Source organism: Notothenia coriiceps, unplaced genomic scaffold, assembly GCF_000735185.1.
Source record: "Notothenia coriiceps isolate Sejong01 unplaced genomic scaffold, NC01 NC01_scaffold00032806, whole genome shotgun sequence".
Taxonomy (NCBI): domain Eukaryota; kingdom Metazoa; phylum Chordata; class Actinopteri; order Perciformes; family Nototheniidae; genus Notothenia; species Notothenia coriiceps.
The window spans coordinates 187,671-206,170 of record NW_011365507.1 but is presented as its reverse complement, the minus strand read 5'-3'; the positions used below and the strand labels follow the sequence as shown (position 1 = coordinate 206,170).

Genomic DNA, 18,500 nt, shown 5'->3' with positions numbered 1-18,500 from the left:
TTCCTTCCGACCACGTAGGTCTCTCCACCTGCTCGAGGTCGGAGTATGTTCCCGTGGTCCGGCTCAGGACCGGGGGGGGCTTTGTGAGGAGCCCGGCTCCCAGGACGCTGCCGTCCGGAACCTCAGCATCCCGTCGGCCTCGTCGACGCATCCCGCTTCCTAGTCGTCACGCGTGCTACAACCACTTCCCCTGACCGGGGGCCCCCCCACTTCCTTACCTCCTCAGGTTCGAGGTGGCCGTCGCCGGTCTGTCGCTGCCTGCTCACCTCCACTACACGACTCGGTCTCTCCCGCCCAATCTCCGCGCACTCCGTTATACATTTCACACCCTTGATCATTGATAATAGGTGTGTGCAAAGTTGTGTCTTGCTACATGTGTGTTGATGTCCAGTCATAGGCAGAGTTTGAAATTTGCGCTTGGGGCGGGCAAACCTTTTTTACTGACATCAGTACACAGTCCCAACTATTGCGTGGGGTGCTACGGTTACAGTAGCAATAAAGCCAGCGTTCACCGCACTGAGTATGACTTTTCCACATACGAACACAACTCGTCCCGTCATGCACGCCTCATGCCCGCCGTACACACACACTCATATGGAAGGGGCGGTCTCCCCCCCCCAACAACAGTGCATTACATCTGTAAAACTTATCATAACCGTGCACATCTTATACTTATTTGATAACTACTATATCCCTTGGTTACTTGAACACGCTACAATATTAACCAGTGTCCTACCTTATTAAAATATTGATATACGAAATATTTGTATTGGAACAGTTTTATAAGCCCCCCCCCCCAATGATTTCCATGTTCTAGCTAATCAAAGAGGGTTTTTTAAATAGTTTATAATGAAGTATGATCTTTTTTTTTTAACTCATTAGGGAACAAACCATCCTTCAGTTTATCACAAACGTTAAAATTAACACACCTGGAAATACATGGTTTCGCTGGACAGGATAAAAAATGTAATCTCAAAAGTAATCTTGATTTTGTATTTTAGTACATGACATGAGTTCATCTACGTGGTTACATTCAACCACTGTAATGTGCAGTGTTTACACTCATGATATAGATACAGGCTGGAGCAGATGTTGACAAATTAGCTTTCCTATTTTACTGTAAAAATTATTTGACTCAGAGAAAATTAGATGGTGATAATAATGACTTGTATTTTCCATTTTTCTTTTATACTCTAATTGTATCCCTCTGCCTCTGTGCCTGCAGTACAGGATAAGAAAATGCTGACTCCAGCTTCTGGTTTTCTTTGCAGCAGTCATCTGTAAATAGCAGTCTGCCTCCAGAGGCTGTGATTGATGTAGTTACTAAAGGAATACACACTGCGACATCTCTGCAGGAAGAGAAACTGGCTTCAGTTGCTGCTACATTATTTAAATGTATTTCTTCCCTCTTTCTCCAAGAAACCTCCAGTGTCCCTTCAGCTGGTGTTTTTCGATGGGGAGGAGTCGTTTGAAGAGTGGACGCCCTCAGACTCGCTGTACGGGTCCCGTCACCTGGCCGAGCGCATGGCCAACACGCCTCACCCTGCAGGGTCCACACACACCACCATGCTCCAGGCTGTGGTGAGAAACAGACACTCTTGTCCTTCAGGGTCTTACTCACATCCTGATACAGACACACTCAATTATGTATGAGCTGGCTGGATTTAGCAGACTGCCTAAACAGAGCCCATTTTAAACTTGGCAATAGCAGCAGTGTCTGTATGCAACCACTGACTAAAACTAAATTACAAGGATCATTCAGACTTGCATTCCTTTTTTTCCCCTTTTTTATGAACTTGGTATCTCAGAAATGTCTGAAGGAATTTTCCTCAAATTTGTCAGAGACGACCACTTAGCCCCAACGATGAACAAATTAGATTATGGAGGTCAAAGGTCAATGTCATTGCGACCTCTCAAACCACTTTTCTTCAATAATTATTATGAGGATTACGATAATTTTACACAAATGTCTAATTGGATCAAATGATTATGTTCTTTTAGAAAGAAAGGGATGTAAACTGTAACTTTACTGATTGGCGGGGTATGCATTTGATGTGTTCATCAACATTTCCTGAACAATGATTTAAAAGTAAGTGAACTAAAGATTCAGTAGTTGTTTTAACTTGCATCTTCCACTCTAGGACCTCTTTGTGCTTCTAGACCTGCTCGGTGGTTCTGACCCTCTGATAGTGAATCACTTTGATAACACCGCTCGCTGGTTCGACCGTCTGATCGCTGCAGGTAAGCATCGGCTGTAATGTTCTTGTGAATATTCAAAATCTAGTCTGTTGGAGGACCTAACTCTGTCTTCACCCCCTGTGCTCTCAGAGAAGAGACTCCATCGCCAGGGTCTCTTGACCTCTCACCCCTCAGAGCAGACGTATTTCAGAAAGGATGTTTACCTTGGCCCTGTGCAGGACGACCACATCCCCTTCCTACACAAAGGTCAGTGATAACACATGTTCATAACATGCTGTCAGTGATCATTATATTAATAATAACTATATGTATATAACAGAATAAGTAAGTAAGTAGTAGAATAACCATAGGCGATATAAAAACATGAATCAAAAAAGCTGAACAAAAGCTAAACAAACTAAGGGAAATCATTCAAACACCAACACAAAAGATAGCAGTGACTAGATAAATTCATATAAAAGGTAATGATAAAACATTGTAAATAAACAGGATTATATATTAGAATAATACAATTTAGGAAATCCAACATCATATAAAAGCAAATCTAGGGGTTTTTCTGTTTACAAAGGCTACATTTGATCACACTTCAGACTTTGCCCTTTTCAAAGGCAGAACATTCTCTGAAGCGCTGTCACAGCATTCAAACAAACTCACGTGGAAGTTTGAAACAGTAACACTAACCATTGGAAATATTATTGTGAAACCGGTAGCTGTTTCATCTCTAGTTGGAGGCCAGAGAGTGACTTTTGGTTAATGCAAGAAAGGAGTAAAAGTAGTCAAGCCTAGACAAAATAAATGCTTGAATTTGATTGTTCTGGTCAGTGTAAGAGCATTAGTTTTAATTCTGGAGTTAGTTCTTATTTCAAGAAAGCAGAACTAGAGAACCTTTTTTGATCAGCCCTCTCTTTTCTCCCTCTTCACACACAAAAAACAGGCGTCCCTGTGCTACACGTCATCGCCACTCCCTTCCCTCGGTTCTGGCACACACTGGACGACACAGAGGAGAACATGCACCGCCCCACTGTGGTGAACCTGACCAAGATCATGGCTGTGTTTCTGGCAGAATATCTGGGCTTCTGAAACACAAAACCCTGACCAATAGCCGCACTGGAGTACTGGTGCGGTTTGTCACGCTGATGACAAATAATTGCTAAATAACCAGCATGAAATTGATCCAAATGCACAAGAGCTGAACCTGGTGAAATGAACTGAACTGTTGTGTTATCAGTGTACCAGGATACCAGCTAAAACTTTACCAAAGACTTGGCCCGGCTAGACCGACCCCTGTCCAGATGTCTGGGATGTGATGTGTATAGACAGTCTTTATTCTACATGTTGAAAGGTGGTTGGATCATGGTACCGGAGGAACAGTTGGGAAAGTTGATCTGTGAATCTTAATTATTCTTCATTCCTGTGAAAAAATAGATCATGCCTTTTTAAAAGGTATACTATGGAGGATTTTCATTTTAACAAATGTGAATATACCCTCACAAAATAATCTGTTGCAATCATCACTTATGACTCGATAGCAGTGTGTCTATCCGTCTCTCTCCTCTGCTATGTGTCATGGATGCAGAGCAGAAAGGCCACAGCAGCCGAATATAAGGTGCTTTTTGACTGCATTCACAACAACTTCAGCAATCTAGGTTGTGCGGAGAAGTTGTTATGTTTATTTGTACCCTAAATCTGTAACACAAAACAAAATCTGACCAATTCTTCCTCAGATTCCTTGCTTCCTGCAAACATCGCTTACTCTCTCTTTTGTTGAGTTGGGGAGGAGGCACCGGCTTTGAAAGATGTGTTTAGAAACAGCAAACAACAATTCCTGCATAGTATACCTTTAAAAATAATTGCCCTGTTAATGCGATTGAGATGAGTACACTGGTTCATGTCTGTGAATAATTATTTACCTCCACTTACCTGAGGATCCTCTTCGCCTTACGACCTGCTGTTATTAAATGCTATATTATATGGCTATACAGCAAATGTGTGAAGGTGTTATTACAGTGAACAAGATCCAGCAAATGTGTACTTACACCATGTACAAGGTGTGGTCTGCAAATAAAGCTCTAATGATTTGGAAGATTTGTCTTCGACCTTGATGCGATTATATGAATTTAAAAGAACATGGGAGAATGCTGTTTGTGTAAGTAGTACATGGGGACACTTTTCCAGTAGCTTCCCTTCTTATCTTTCCTTTATGATGTTAAAGAAGAACGTCCGCTAAGTCATGTTTTGTTAACAAACTTTACTTGCTAAGTATTTATTTTATGGACACCAGAAAATAGAATTTACATTTCAGTTGAAGCAAACTGTTAAGTTATAAAAAAACAAAAATGAAACACTTGAATGGCAGACTCAGTGGAGGCCTCCACATATGTGACGTAGAGGAGGTGGTGGGTGAGAGAGGGGAGGAGGAGAAGGGGGGCGATGGTGTAGGGGTAGGGGTAGTGGGCTCCCTGGAGGTGAACAGTCGTTGTCAGAGGAAGGGTCCCCTTCTCCTGAGGTCCCTCCAGAGCAAGATATTTGAAAACTGAGGGAAGAGATGAGGAGAATCTAAATCAGATCGCATGCTGATGACGCATCATGTCTTAATTGAACCACAAGGGGACACTGTTGTTCTTTGTAAAAAGATACTCAATGTTTTCTACAGAGAGTTACAGATTGTTCAGTTTTTACATTATCTCAGTTTGTTTAAAATTGACATTTAACCACATTTTTTCAATCTAGATTATTAAGGAGTTAAATTATAGTGTTAAAATACCTCAGATCATAAACTGCTAAAAACAAGGTGGGCATTATGTGAGTAACAGTGTCATCATTTCTTGAAAGAGACATTACTCATTAGATGCATTTGGAGCACCAAAAGCCAACTAGCTTAATTATAGTTGAGAGAAGTTAGACATCTCCAAGGTCAACATCTTAAACAATCTGCAACTCACACCAATCTAATAAAAAGCACAACAGGTCAAATCAGATCTAAGTGCCTATTTAGGTCTACCAAGCCACTAATTAACTTTTTTTGAGATACATTATTTGAAATAGTTTGCAGGACTACAATGGCAGATATGGGCTTCTGTACGCAAGACCTTTAAATATTCAAACTATAGACAACTGCTGCTCCGTCACTGACCCCTGCAGGTCCGGGGCCCGGTCCCTCTGCCTGCGGTTCTTGAACCAGTTGCTGACCTGGGTGGTGGTCAGGCCGGTGGCCACTGCCAGCTGCCGCTTCTCCCAGGTAGAGGGATAGGGTTTATAGCGGTACCACTGACGGAGTATACCCCGAGATTTCTCCTGTAAGTATGTTAAACATATTTAATAATAATAAAACAACATATTTAAAACACAAACACATACAAACAATTGGGATGGCTCTTTTAAAACCAGAGATCAGCCCAGCTAGGTAGGCTACAAGTTTAGATGTTAGCAAATGTAGCCTATCACTTAAACACTAAAGAAAACCTTTTTAAATGACTTGACTTTCTAAGTTTTCCATTCAACACTTGCTCATGAAAATGTGTTGTTTAGTAAAGTTGAATGATAGCCAGTTAAAAAAATGTCACGTTGGACCTTTTAACCATTGTTCAGTAACTTCTATAGTTTTGGAAGAGTTAGTCAGATTGGTGCTTAGATAAAGGTAAAATAGCTCCACTAAAGTATGAAAACATATTACAGTTTAAGTCCTGTAGAAGTGAAGTATCACCACTAAAATATATTTTAATTAACAAAATGTCTCTGTCTATAAACAATATTATTTGTATAAGGTACTTATATCAGCACTTCAAGTTAGTTGGATGATATGGAGCATACTTTAGGTATAAGCACTGCAAAACTGTGCTGAGTGACAGTATAGGCACAGTACTGGAGTAAATAAGTTGCCTATCCAAACTGTTGTTAGATTGTTAGTTTCACAGCTAGTCAGAATTCACTAATGTGTCTTACAATGTAGCACCAGTAGAAAGCTAAATTAAAAGTTGGGGCACACATGAAGAATACCTTAAAACAGTAGCTGGTCTCCTCTCCATCCCAGATGGTGTGTGGTAGAGGGAACTTCCTCCTGACGCGATACTTCCCCACTGCCCCCAGGGGTCGGCCCCTCTGCCTCTCGGCCTCCACGTAGTGGGCTCTGAGCCAGAGCTGCTGCAGGAGCGCGTGGCTGCGTGGGGAAAAGGGGAAGCCCTCCAGCAGGGTGTAGAGGTCAGTGAAGCGGCCCTGGTGAAACGCCACTGCAGCTTTAGCCTTCAGCACACTCTCCATCTCCCCAGGGCAGAAGGAGGAGAATGAGGAGGAGAGGGAAGGACGAGGAAGAGTACGAAGAAAGCCAGCAAGACGATCCATGCAACCGCTCTGCAGGAGGACCTCACACACACATGCAACCTGCTCTGCTGTGAAAATCATTGCAGTGGAAACTGGTCCCAAAAGTCTGTGAGTAGAACAAAAGGATGTGTGAGGATGTCTAACAACCTCTAAAGTCCGTTGATGAAAGAGTGAATGTGTGTTTATCATTTCTCATCATGTCCCGGCAGAACCGAATCGCAGGTAACCCGAGATGATCCGGGCTGTAACAACAAACCATGCAGTCCTCCTTCTCTTGAACAAACACAAGCATGCACAGCCTCACACACACTTTGGATTTGCTTTTGTTCTGGCTTTCACCCATAGACAGACTAGAGTGGTTCTGCCATGCAGACCAAACACTCATTTGAATAACATTTTCCAACCAAATTAAAAGCAAAATCGGCAGACGAATAGTTTAAGCCGACAATAATTCAGTTTCCAGCACACGCACAATAATAAAAGCTGAACTTTTTTTGTAAATGTAGTTTATTACAATATAATGTAATATAAAAAATAGAATGCATTTTAATATAAAAACAAGAACCTTGAAAGCCTGACACAAACAAATCCCTTTCACAACTATCATAACATGTTATCTTTGGTTATATCTGGAGTCATATGTGTCATGTCGGAGACGATAAAAACATGCCCAGGCTACAAACAAACGGGTACAAATGTGCGTAAGCCCACAAAGGCTTCAATCTTTACAAACTTTGGTAATAAATGGCTCATAATAGCAAACGCAGGCTACCATATTTTACATATAAGACACAATTCCCTTTACCTCGAAATTTCAGTAAAATGCATAATAAAATTGATTTGTCCAAGCCATTTGATAATCTACCTTAAAGGTCACTGGGAACAAAATACATTTACATGTATTAACAAGGGTTGACCTAGTGTATTTAAAAATGTCCCTCAAATTGATTTCATACCTATAGTCTAAGATTGTAAAACCTCCATTGCATAACAATGTGACCTTCCAAGGGTATTATTTCCTATCTGCGTTTTTCCAACAAGGAGTCATTTTCTTACTGATTGATACATGCTTTAAATAGATTAAAATGTACAAAAAATACATACAAAAACATACATATAGAAAATACGACACAAAGGCCCTTATTGTAACTAGATGAGACACTGAAGTGAATTCTGTGTACCATAATTGGCCAAAAGAGTTTGGCCGCTACCTGTGTTATTATGAAAGTGGAAAGCTCGTATAACACGATGATTAGCGTATTTATCAGTATCAAGGTGTGGTATTAAAGTCCATTTAAGATTATAATATTTGGATTTTTAAAAAAGGGCATTTCAGAACATAATGAGTTCAACCACTGTCATAACAACACAGTAGCGCAGCGTAAACATGGTGTGAATGAAAGGTGCAAAATATACAAATAGAGGATATTGAGCTATGAGACCAAAACTGTCACATTGACTCTCACTGGAGATCAATCAGACACTTATGTGGATATTCAAAAAAAGTGAATCCCATAATTTGGACGGGTGTATAGCACTTTAAAAACTGTTAAATGTCAAAAACGTATCTTTTCAAAAACATCAAACCTGTAAGCTATCAAATAAGGCACTTATCAATATCAACTAGCTGAATGTGGATGCATTTAAGGGATCACAGCAAATCTTTAGTGTCATGCTTCCTTTAAAAACATTATTCAAAAAGCTTTTTTTCATCTCCCAAGTGTACTGGCTTTCAACTGAGCCATTATGGTACATACAATCTGATAAAAATAAACATGCATTGCATAGAGCCTTTTATTTTCCATGTTATTGCTTTACTAATGGAAGGCATTCTCACTGAAAAACTGCAGAACGTGATTTAAAACAGATTTGACTGATAAAATGCAGTTAGACAGCATGCTTCAGCCCGGGCTCAAACTTGTAATCTAAAATACTGCTGTATAGCCCCATCGAAGCACAATGGTTGCACAAAAACGTAAGTTCCTTTTTGTGGGGAATATTCTTTATTCCTAGAGTGTTGGAAGAATAAGCCCTGAACCTCTTTGTCAGATTGTCCATGTATATTTGCTGTGTTGGATCCACAACAAACTACTTATACTGCCAGCAAAATCCATCTTTTCCAAGTACAGCTGAACTCTGAGTGTTATCCACAAAACTGGGAAGAAGAGCTGAGAAAAAAGGCTAAGCCGCAACGCCTTGCATAAAATTGTCTTTTCATTTTTAACACCAGGACGTGTACCTGGGCACGCAAACCAACATGTATTTGTTCTTCTGTCTGCGTCTGATAACAGATAAGGCACGTGTGGATTTTTGTAAAAAGAATCGAGAGGCATGAAAACATTCCATATAACCCTGCCCATCGAGGAAGTAGAGCTGCAGAGGATTAATCTCAAAAGTGCCAGCTAAATTCATGTTGGTATCAGGCCCCTGTGAGAGCGTCATCGCGGTACCGTCAGTACCTGAACATTTTAAAATAACATTTGGCATATTCTTATTTCTGCTGTATGTTTTATAGTTTTTGTTCTTTTTGAGACACTGGGTTGCGACCAGCAGAGTAAACAGACTACAAGCCCAGGTCATCATCCACAGGGACGGACTGCAGCTGAGTGAGTATCTTGGTGTCCTCGTCCATCTCCTCTGGATCCCCCAGAGCAGAGCTGGTTTCCACATCCTGCTCCGACGAGGGGCTTCCCTGGAGTAGCGACTCTCCTCCAGGAAGCCCCAACAGAGCCGGGTCGACATGTAGGTCCCCCTTTCCGCGGACATCAAACAGAGTTAGACTAGCTGACGTGGAGAGGGGCATGGGGCTCCAGGCGGGCTGGGACAGCTGGATGTTGGGTGTCCCCCCACTGTACATGGGACTGAGGGTAAGCATACTCTCTGGAGTGAGAGTGTTTGGAGCTGTAGAGGTGACTGTATGATCTAAAGCCGGGATGGAGGGTGTCCCCGTCTCTGGAGCACAGTACGGTGGAGAAGAGTTGATGAAGTTTAGGGTGGATGATGTAAAGTGGGTCGGGCCTGAGGTGGAAGAGACTACAGGAGGGGTGGAGGGGGTGAGAAGTTGACTCAGTCCATTTGCATAGATGGGTGACGCCTCCGGGACCGGTTTCAGTGGCAGGCTGGTGAGCTGGATGCCGGCTGGGATGGTCAGGATCAGTTTGCCTTCGTGGACACTCAGGTAAGGGCTCCCACCGAGCAGAAGGTTACCTGTGGTGGTGAGGAAGGATGAAATGACAGCAATAAGGACAGAGTAACAACATCCAAAAAAGCAACGCAGCAGTTAAGCACCTTATTGGTTATTTATCTCTACAGTCATTCATACTGTTTTGGGTCAGAAGATATTTTTCAGATTGTTTCCTGAGTGCATTATCTTACAGTCATATAGATAAAATAGCCCATTGTTTTTAAAGATACTCTATACATCATGTCACAATTTGAGAATACTTTAGTTCGATTAGTTAGCTGTTTTGTAATGGTTGATTCAGCAGTGGTTATTCCATTATTCAACTGTTTTATCTCCAAATCTCATATTCAGTTTTATATCAATCTGTCAGAATGACATAAAATCCTAAAAGCAGGGATTTGTTTTTTCCAATGTTGATTGACTTTTTTCAAAGAAACTGTTAAAATAAATAAATCGCTGAGTCATTTTTGTAGTTTGGCTAACTGTTATGTGCTCTGTTGCTGCATGTATTAATGCATTCAGTGTACCTGGAGCAGCAGAGGGCAGCTGAATGATCCCAGAGTTGAGGAGCTGCACACCCGGGGCCATGCTGGATTGGTGACCCACATTCTGCAGGGGCCTCAGCTGGTTTATCCTAAGAGGCCCCTGAGCGACCCCTCCATGAGCTGAGGTCAGGATCTGTAAGGGCAGTCCAGCAGAGGGGATGGACAGAGAAGGACTGGCAGGAACCACTTGGGGGAAAGAGATGGAGGAGGAAGTTTGAATGGGGGAGACGGGGACCAGCTGAGGCATGGAGAGGGGGACTAACTGTGCTGCTGTGGAGGCTTTGGACACTACTTGTGTCGGGGAAGAAATGGATATAAGCTGTGGGACCTGGATTGTGCTCGTAGAGGAGTTTGTGCTTTGTTGGAGCTGATTGTTAAGCTGTGAGATAGAGACTATAGTGGTGGCACCTTCAGGCAGAGTACTTAAAGCATCCGGTTGCAGTCTGGTGCTAGTGTTCACTGTGTGGTTTAGGAACTGAGAAGCTGATGAGGTGAGGGAAGACACTGGGACTAACTGAGGGCATTGGGACACTGTGGCTCCTGACGAGTGCTGCACCAGCTGGGACACTGGGATACCCTGGATGGAAGGCACGACCTGGGGCAGAGAGAAGACCTGAGGGGAGGAGCTGCTGCTGGAAACCAAAGAGCTAGAAGGGTTTAAGTGGGAGCCAGCGGAGGTAAAAACAACATACTCTCCATGCTGACTGGAGAACGGCAGGGCAGAACTGGAGATCACCATGCCTGCGGACGACATGGAGACCGGGAGAGACTCGTGGCGCTGGGGGATTTGTGCTAAGACTAGTGAGGGGAGACTGGTTGGGGAGGACAGAGTTGGTGAGGAAGGAGATAAAGATGAAGAAGAGGAAGATACTGTCTGGATGCTGCCCTCTGATTCAGGGACGCTGATGAAATTCATTGCATTGCCGCTGTCTGTTTTGGTTTGCAGGGGAAGAGAGATGACGGAGACCGGGGAGGTGTTAGTGCTAAGAAGACTGCTCTGCTTGGCCTCCATGGACAAAACCTCCTGCGGTGTGATGGAAACAGCTTGCTGCTGATGCAGACTAGTTTTGGTTATTACCTGAGCCCCGTTCAGAATCAAAGGAGAGTTGGATCCAACAGGACTCAGTGTGACTGTCTGGCAATCGCCCAAGCTCAGCCCGTTAATTATGACACCAGCACCAGTACTGGAGAGGATGGAATTTCCATTAAGTAGTAACGGCTGAGAGGCTGTGAGGAAGCCACCGGACCCGTTGAGGAAGAGCTGGCCTCCGGCGCTGCAGGGGACGGCAGAGAGAGAGATGATGGAGGCCGTGGAACTGGAAACCTCCTCTGGTTTGTCAGGGCCGTCGTCCATGGGGCTCCCCTCGTCATCGGTGCTGTGGTTCCCATCAGATTCACTGGAACGGAGGAGAAACAAATGGGTCAAATTAAAAGACAAAAGTCTGAGGCAACTAAGAGGGTTGGGCAACAGGATTTAGTCAAGTGCACAGCTTGAACACACAAACGCTTAATAATCCATTTATTGCATTTGTACTGTTCTGATCCCTTTAATGAGTTAATCTTATTACATACGTAATCTGTTTTAAAACCCTAATTTCTGGTCAGTGAACTCATTTCAGTCACAGGTTTGATGGATTATGCATTGTTAGACCTGGATTATTTAAATATGTGTATAAGAGAAAAGGCAGAGATGCTTGTACTGAACTATAGCTCCTAAACTCCATCAGACTGAAAACATTTTAACAATACAACATCAGTATCAGGCCTCATCTTGCATCATGACATCTGGTTGTGCAACTCTACTTTTGAATGTATTTACAGCGATGGTAGACAGATTAGAGTTTGAAATTGTCGTGAGAGTATTGAAATGTACATTACTGTGAAAAACATTTGAAGTGCGCCTTATGTTTATCAGTTATATTGAAATACTGACTAAAAATGTTACTCACTCAAAAGTTGTCCTTATTCCAACTTTTACACATTTAAACTTTTCAAATATCCCTCGTCTCTGATGAATTAACCAATCGATCAATACATTACATCAGGCTTCTTAAAAGATGATTACATGTTCATGACTAGGTCCATTATTTGTCTGCAACTGATTTAAAAATATTGGCTTTCTAAACACCCCTTAGTTGAATTGCAAAATGTTGGGAAAGTACACCAGAAATAGAAATATGTTTGCATTCAAACTAGGGACAAAACTTGTATTGTTGTGTGTTGCAGTGTACTTTAATGTGCAAATTGCTTGTATGTGCAATATATACACAAACCAAATTCTGGTTCTGGTTAAAGAATAACTTTTTCAATTGTTAGCTTGCACACACTGGCGTATAGTATTCTGTATTTGTCTGGATCCAACTCAACCTTTTCTGGTCATTTTATTATCTTATCTACAAAACTGACCATACTCTGTCGTGGATCCGGGAGAATCCTAACAACTATTTTAACCAATTGTTTGCTTGGTTTGTGTGGTCAACCATACAGATTGTTTGCCAGACCACTAAGCCTGTGATAAGATAAGTATGCTGTATTATCTCTTATCTCCTCACGATTTACCATCTCCCCCTGTGAATAAGTAGCTGTAAAACTGAGATTTCCCCCAGCCTACATAGCACCCCCCACATTCTCTGGTTAAAGCCTTTACTCTCACCCCGTCACCCTACAGGCCCTATGCAGCGGTGCAGGATTTCAGGAAACTTGAGCCACGATGGGCGCCTGGATCTCACATTTCATAACAAAGCAACATGCTCCAGGTCTCGGACCTGTGTGGCTTTACTGCTGTCAAAAGTCAGCACCCGGGCCATTATCTTACTTCATGCATTTTATGAAAGTTCTTAAATACGTTTCTTTTTACTGACGTTTGAGGTTTACATGTTCTTTCTACTCTGCCCTTTGTAGGCCTGCATGTCTTTGTTTTACTATGAAGGTCTGGTGCGTTCAGTAACTGTTTTGAGTGATTGTTAATCTCTAAAAACACAACACAAAGCAACCAGCCGCTCTTTAAAAAAAAAGAGGGAATGTCAGCTGTCTACTGGATAATGACTTTTGAATTACTCCCTCGGTTGAGACTAGACTCATGGGTTAACATTGTTTCCAGTACTGTTGGGTTATCTAAACTTGCCTTTTGCTGTGTGTCCCGGACGGGGTCCTGTCCCTCTGCCTACGGTTCTTGAACCAGTTGCTGACCTGGGTGAGGGACAGTCCGGTTACTTTGGCCAGGTTTTTCTTCTCGTCCGGAGTGGGGTACCTGTTGCTCTTATAGCAATCTTTCAGGGCATTTCTGGACTTTTCTTTAAAGCAGTACACGGTCTCCTCCCCGTCCCAGATGGTTTTGGGAAGGGGGAACTTCTTCCTGAGCCGGTACTTGTCCACTGCACCCAGGCTGCGGCCCCGCGACCTCTCCGCCTCCTTGTAGCGGGCTTTCAGGTACAGGTCCTGCAGGAACCCATGGTTAGACGGGTGGAAGGCGTAGCTATCCAGGATGGCGTACAGCTCCTTAAATTCGTCCCGGTGGAAAGCCACCAGTGCCTGGGCCTTCAGCATGGTCTCGTTGCCACGTAGCAGCTCGGACGAAGGAGGTATGGTGGAAAGAAATCTCCACAGGCGATCCACATTGCCCGCCTGCAGGAGGGCCTCGCACAGACATGATACTTGGTCAGTGGAAAAACTCAAAGACGAGTTTTGGAAACTTTGGAGCAATTGTTCCGAAATGTGCACCGGATCTTTATCTTCTTTGAACTCCGTGGTCGTCGGCTCCTCTGGGCTGTTCTCGGATTGTTCTGTAGACTCCAAAGACAAGGAAGCCATTTTTACTTTAACTTTTTTTCCTCCAGTAGTTCCTCCTCCTCTCTCTCCCTCCCTCCCTCTGTACCGAAGCACTCTCTCCCGGTCTCTGCCAAACCACGAACGTGCCTGCAAATTACAGCAGCCACGCCCCTTGTCTGTCTTTTGTTCAAAGTAACTTTATATTTGTCACTAATTAACATAATGCGGAACTTAAGACTGCAGTATGCTCGATAATAAACAAAACTACTAGACCTCCACCTCCTTTAATTAAATGCTGGAAGTCAGTGTTGGAAAATGACAAAAGTACATTTACTCAAGTAGGCCTACTGTAATTACACTTTTGAGAGACTTGTACGTTACTTAAGTAATTCAATGTTTTACTACTTTGTTCTTCTACCAAACCACAATTCAGAGGTAAATAATGTACTTTTACTCCACTACATTTATCCTTTAGTTACTTTGCAGATTTTGGTTGAAACTGTGAAATATAGAAAACACTTTAACAAGACTTTAGTTAAACCTGGAGTAACATTCACGAGCTACCATGCAGCATCAGTGTGCCTGGGAGGTCTCTAACGTAAATATTGTACCAACATGCATAATTAAGTATACACGTCACACAGCAGCTATAATTTGCATTTGTGATGTGCTTCATTTTTTGATTTTTTTTTAAAAGATTTGCATCATGCTCAGGTCATTATAGTGGCAATTTCACTCTGTATTTAATAAAGAAAAAAATATAATTTACACAAATAACTTTCTGTGTGTGGGGGAATTATTTGGCTATTTTGCATGTTAGTGCATCAATGACTTACCAGTTATCTCCCACTCAAAAACAGAACGTTTATGATTATATGCACATGCCTTACCCTTAATAGTTATAAATGATAAACTGTTTGTCAGACACCAAATTGTGCTTTTAATACAGTATGTGTCTCAAATATGTGAGCATGGCCAGCAGATAGTTTGAATGAGGCAGGGTTGTCTCCATCATCAACAACCAGAGGAATGTAAATCCTCGCTGTGGGACTGTGGGACGTCTCAGCCCCCCTCTGCCCCTCCTTCTCCGGGGTTTGGTTGTAGTTCTCATCTTTCTTTGATCTCGTCTTTTCTGCCCATACATGCTCTGTTATCTGTGCTCAATTAATACTTTGGTCCACCGAAATATGTCCATGATTTATGAAAAGGCCAATTTTATTAGCAGGGATTTTTGTTCATAAATTGTCAAATGTTCTATCAAACATCCAGCATGACAAAGTGAGAAATAGTTTTAGGAAATGTACAAATCTAGGATTTACAGCTCAAGCGTGTCCAAACAGGCCTACTGTGGACTACATTCATTTCATAAAATTTCAATATTAACTTGTCACACTTTATATTTTGTTATTACATTGTCGTTATTACAAGTTTCTGTTTTATAGCCGGATCGTGTGACTTACTGTATGCTTATTATGACACTTGGATTTATTCCAGTGCAATGATAGATGTATTCTTATCCATGCAAGACTCAAAGCCCCACTGCCAACATTTATATAATAATAATAATAATAATAATAATAATAATAAATAAGTCGTTTAATTAATAAAAAAAAATATATTTATACAAATTAAAAGGTAATCACCATCAAATATATAATTAAATATACCAGGTTACAATCCTAATTGAAAACAAAGCTCGGTTATCATTTGGGATGTTAATATTCCTATAAAATTAACCTGCGTGGAGTCTCCATGTTTTAAACTGGACGATAGCGCCACAGTGTGGTTGTTTCTGTCGCATCACTCCTGCTCCTATCTCGATTGGTTATTCTCCGTGTCAATCTACCGGTAAGTAGGCGGCAATGCAGGTCCTTTTTGGTTCGTATCGTCACTCTATTGGTTGGCTTCATTTGCTTTCCCTGATGTGATTGGTGGTTTCATGTCTGGGGGTGTGGTAGAAGAACGTTCCAGAAATGGGATGTATGAGACCATGATGTAGCAGTTTGTCAACAATTATAATAAAAGTGCTTTACTGCTTTCTTTATTTTATTTTAGTCAATAAAACGTGCTCTTTTTAAGGGGTCCCTTTTAAAAGTTGGTTAAATACTGATGCTCGTTGAATAAAAACAGCGCGCTAATGTGACGTAACGGGGTGGGTCGTCTAGTGGTCACGTGATTTTTGGCGTGGTAAAGCAATAGAGGTATCTAAACCGTACACAATACATCTTGCTGCGTTACTCAAGAAGGGATACTCTGGTAATTTGCTTCAAACTTCTAGAAAAATACCCCTTTTTTAAGTAAGTATGGCAGCCTTACTTTATATTGTAGCGTGTTTATGGTATCCAACGTGACTCTGCTGTTGCTAGCCATTCTAACAGAAGGTGGCTAGCTACACGAGCCATTCTAACCATTCTAACAGAAGGTGGATAGCTAATGTTAACTAGCTAACGTTAACTAAAATACAAACGATATTAAATGATGAAAGGTCTTAAAGTGTATAAACATGAGCAACAAAGATGGTAATTGACCAAAGTTAAACGTGTAACTTCAAAATGCTGTGTAACACTAAGTGGTAAACTACTAGTAAGAGGTAGGGCGGGTAATTTATTTTAGACACGTTTTGTTATATTTGTTGAAATGCTCATTACATCCCTACAGCGATAGAAACATATATTGCCCTTACAAACAACATGATACAAACAAATCCTTATCTTTCCTAGTCGGAGGAGTTTAATTTATACTGCGACGTTACCCGTGCGCACCCGTTGCGCATCACTACAGTGTTACCCTAGTTGACAGCTGTGCTCCTATCCCACGATGCATTGCTGGGGGGTAAAAGAGCAACAACTTAAGACGACCTGTGAGTGGGCAACCCTTTGGTCCTCGTTATGGTTGTCTTTGTAATCATATCTTAGAAATTGTATTTATAGTGAACACTGTTTGTGTGTGAGAGAGAGAACAACTACTGTGTACTGCTACTACTACTACTGTGGTGCTGCAGCATTTTGACATACTTATTTTCTTGAATATTTGAATGGTTTGCAATTGGATACATCGACTCCACTACAATTTCGCATCTGGTTATACTTTGCATGTCATTTGACAAGGGTTAGGATTACAAATGTTGAGATACTGTGGACAAGAGGAAATGTTTAAAATATTCTCACATGTACAAAAAACTGTTTTGTACATAACATTTTAAATGAACAATGTCTCCATAATGACTAATTTTACTATTAACACGTACAGTACATGTTTTTGCTAATGACTCACGAGTACTCTCACTTAAGTAATATTTTGAATACAGGACTTTCACTTTAAATGTAGAACTTTTAGACTATGGTTTATTACTTTTACGTGGGTAAACGACCTGCAAACTTGTTCCTACCTCCACTGCTTGCAACTTGCTTCGATTAAAGTTTACTTGCCGTCAGGTTTTAATTTTAGGAATTATGCAACTTGACACCAGGAAATTACCTTTTAACAGTATTTATACACAACTGTGGGATCAATTGTACTCCTGTTGGCTAACATGTCACATTGTTTGCCTTTTTTGTTTTCAGTTTTTGCGGATTCAACCAGCATCATGGACGGCGGAGTTACAGTAGTAACCAATCCTCTTGTGAATGTGCGCCTAACAAGCTCCATCTCCTCCTTCGAGGTGCAGCGCAGGTTCAATAGAGGGATTAGTATAGCAGAACTGAAGGTGAGACTCAGCTTATCACACATTATACATATTTCCTACACTTTTTACTGACATTATTATTTAATAAAGGCATCTCTCATGTTATCAGAGACAATAACATCCATCTTGATTGTTTTTTTTTTAAATTAGGGAAAATTGGAGATGGTTTTGGGTGCAACTCCCTCCTGCATGGACCTGGACTTGTTCAGCGTCTCTGACAAATTCCTGCAGAAAATGGACGACAATGAAGCTTTGCTTGGTTCCTTTCCTGTGGATGATGACTGCAGAATACATGTAAGTAGCTGCTCGGTTTGGAAGATCTTTTAATGTGGTTGCCCAGATCATATTATAGTCAAAAACATGTAGCCAAATGTATTTGGTTTCAAATCCAATTCTGTTTTCCTGCAGCCCTAAAAATATTCACACCAGATAAGATAAGCATTTAATAGAACACATTTCCTGGAGACATTTAAGACAACTTTGCAGCGAAACATTTTCCAACTGGTTTTAACATAAGAACCCATCCATATAGGTTGTGTTAAATAGCACATCAATTATTATACTTTTTTACTTAAAGGGGGTAGCAATGAATATCTTAAGTGCTTTGACAAAAAATCCATATAAAAAAATGTCATCTGTGGAAGCCGTAGTACTGTAAAAAGCACGACCAATCATTTTAGCCGACCCGGCTAAAGTAACTGGATGGCCTACCTGCCTGTCAACCTTCCATCTGTGCACAAACTTATCTCGTGCCCTCATTGGTCATGTGCACGTTCGTGTGTGTTGGAGGAGGGGCTCTGTA

At 41.6% G+C, this 18,500-nt stretch overlaps 4 protein-coding genes across 6 annotated transcripts in view; 2 read left to right on the top strand and 2 right to left on the bottom strand.

Moving 5' to 3' along the window:
• Positions 1-939: 939 nt before the first annotated feature.
• Positions 940-4,301, top strand: qpctla (glutaminyl-peptide cyclotransferase-like a). Its single transcript, XM_010789350.1, has 5 exons — positions 940-966; positions 1,420-1,581; positions 2,142-2,241; positions 2,329-2,445; positions 3,134-4,301. Exons 1-5 carry the CDS (start codon positions 940-942, stop codon positions 3,277-3,279), a joined length of 552 nt encoding a protein of 183 aa, XP_010787652.1. The 3' UTR covers positions 3,280-4,301.
• A 256-nt stretch (positions 4,302-4,557) lies between these two features.
• Positions 4,558-6,597, bottom strand: six9 (SIX homeobox 9). Its single transcript, XM_010789349.1, has 3 exons — positions 6,196-6,597; positions 5,333-5,493; positions 4,558-4,732 (listed from the first exon to the last, which is right to left on the bottom strand). The coding sequence occupies exons 1-3, from the start codon at positions 6,595-6,597 to the stop codon at positions 4,558-4,560; spliced, it is 738 nt and encodes a 245-aa protein (XP_010787651.1).
• A 1,028-nt stretch (positions 6,598-7,625) lies between these two features.
• six5 (SIX homeobox 5) lies at positions 7,626-14,085 on the bottom strand. The gene is made up of 3 exons (XM_010789330.1): positions 13,370-14,085; positions 10,228-11,642; positions 7,626-9,723 (listed from the first exon to the last, which is right to left on the bottom strand). The coding sequence occupies exons 1-3, from the start codon at positions 14,053-14,055 to the stop codon at positions 9,080-9,082; spliced, it is 2,745 nt and encodes a 914-aa protein (XP_010787632.1). The 5' UTR covers positions 14,056-14,085; the 3' UTR covers positions 7,626-9,079.
• Positions 14,086-16,161: 2,076 nt separating this feature from the next.
• The window catches only part of tbcb (tubulin folding cofactor B), a 3,368-nt gene continuing 1,029 nt past the window's right edge, over positions 16,162-18,500 (top strand). The window contains exons 1-3 of one of the 3 annotated variants that reach the window (XM_010789328.1): positions 16,162-16,314; positions 17,577-17,719; positions 17,849-17,992. In XM_010789328.1, the coding sequence (XP_010787630.1) occupies positions 17,600-17,719; positions 17,849-17,992 (264 nt within the window). In that variant the 5' untranslated portion in view covers positions 16,162-16,314; positions 17,577-17,599. The remainder of the gene's footprint in view (positions 16,315-17,576; positions 17,720-17,848; positions 17,993-18,500) is intronic. The other 2 variants (XM_010789327.1, XM_010789329.1) reach the window with 2 other exon arrangements.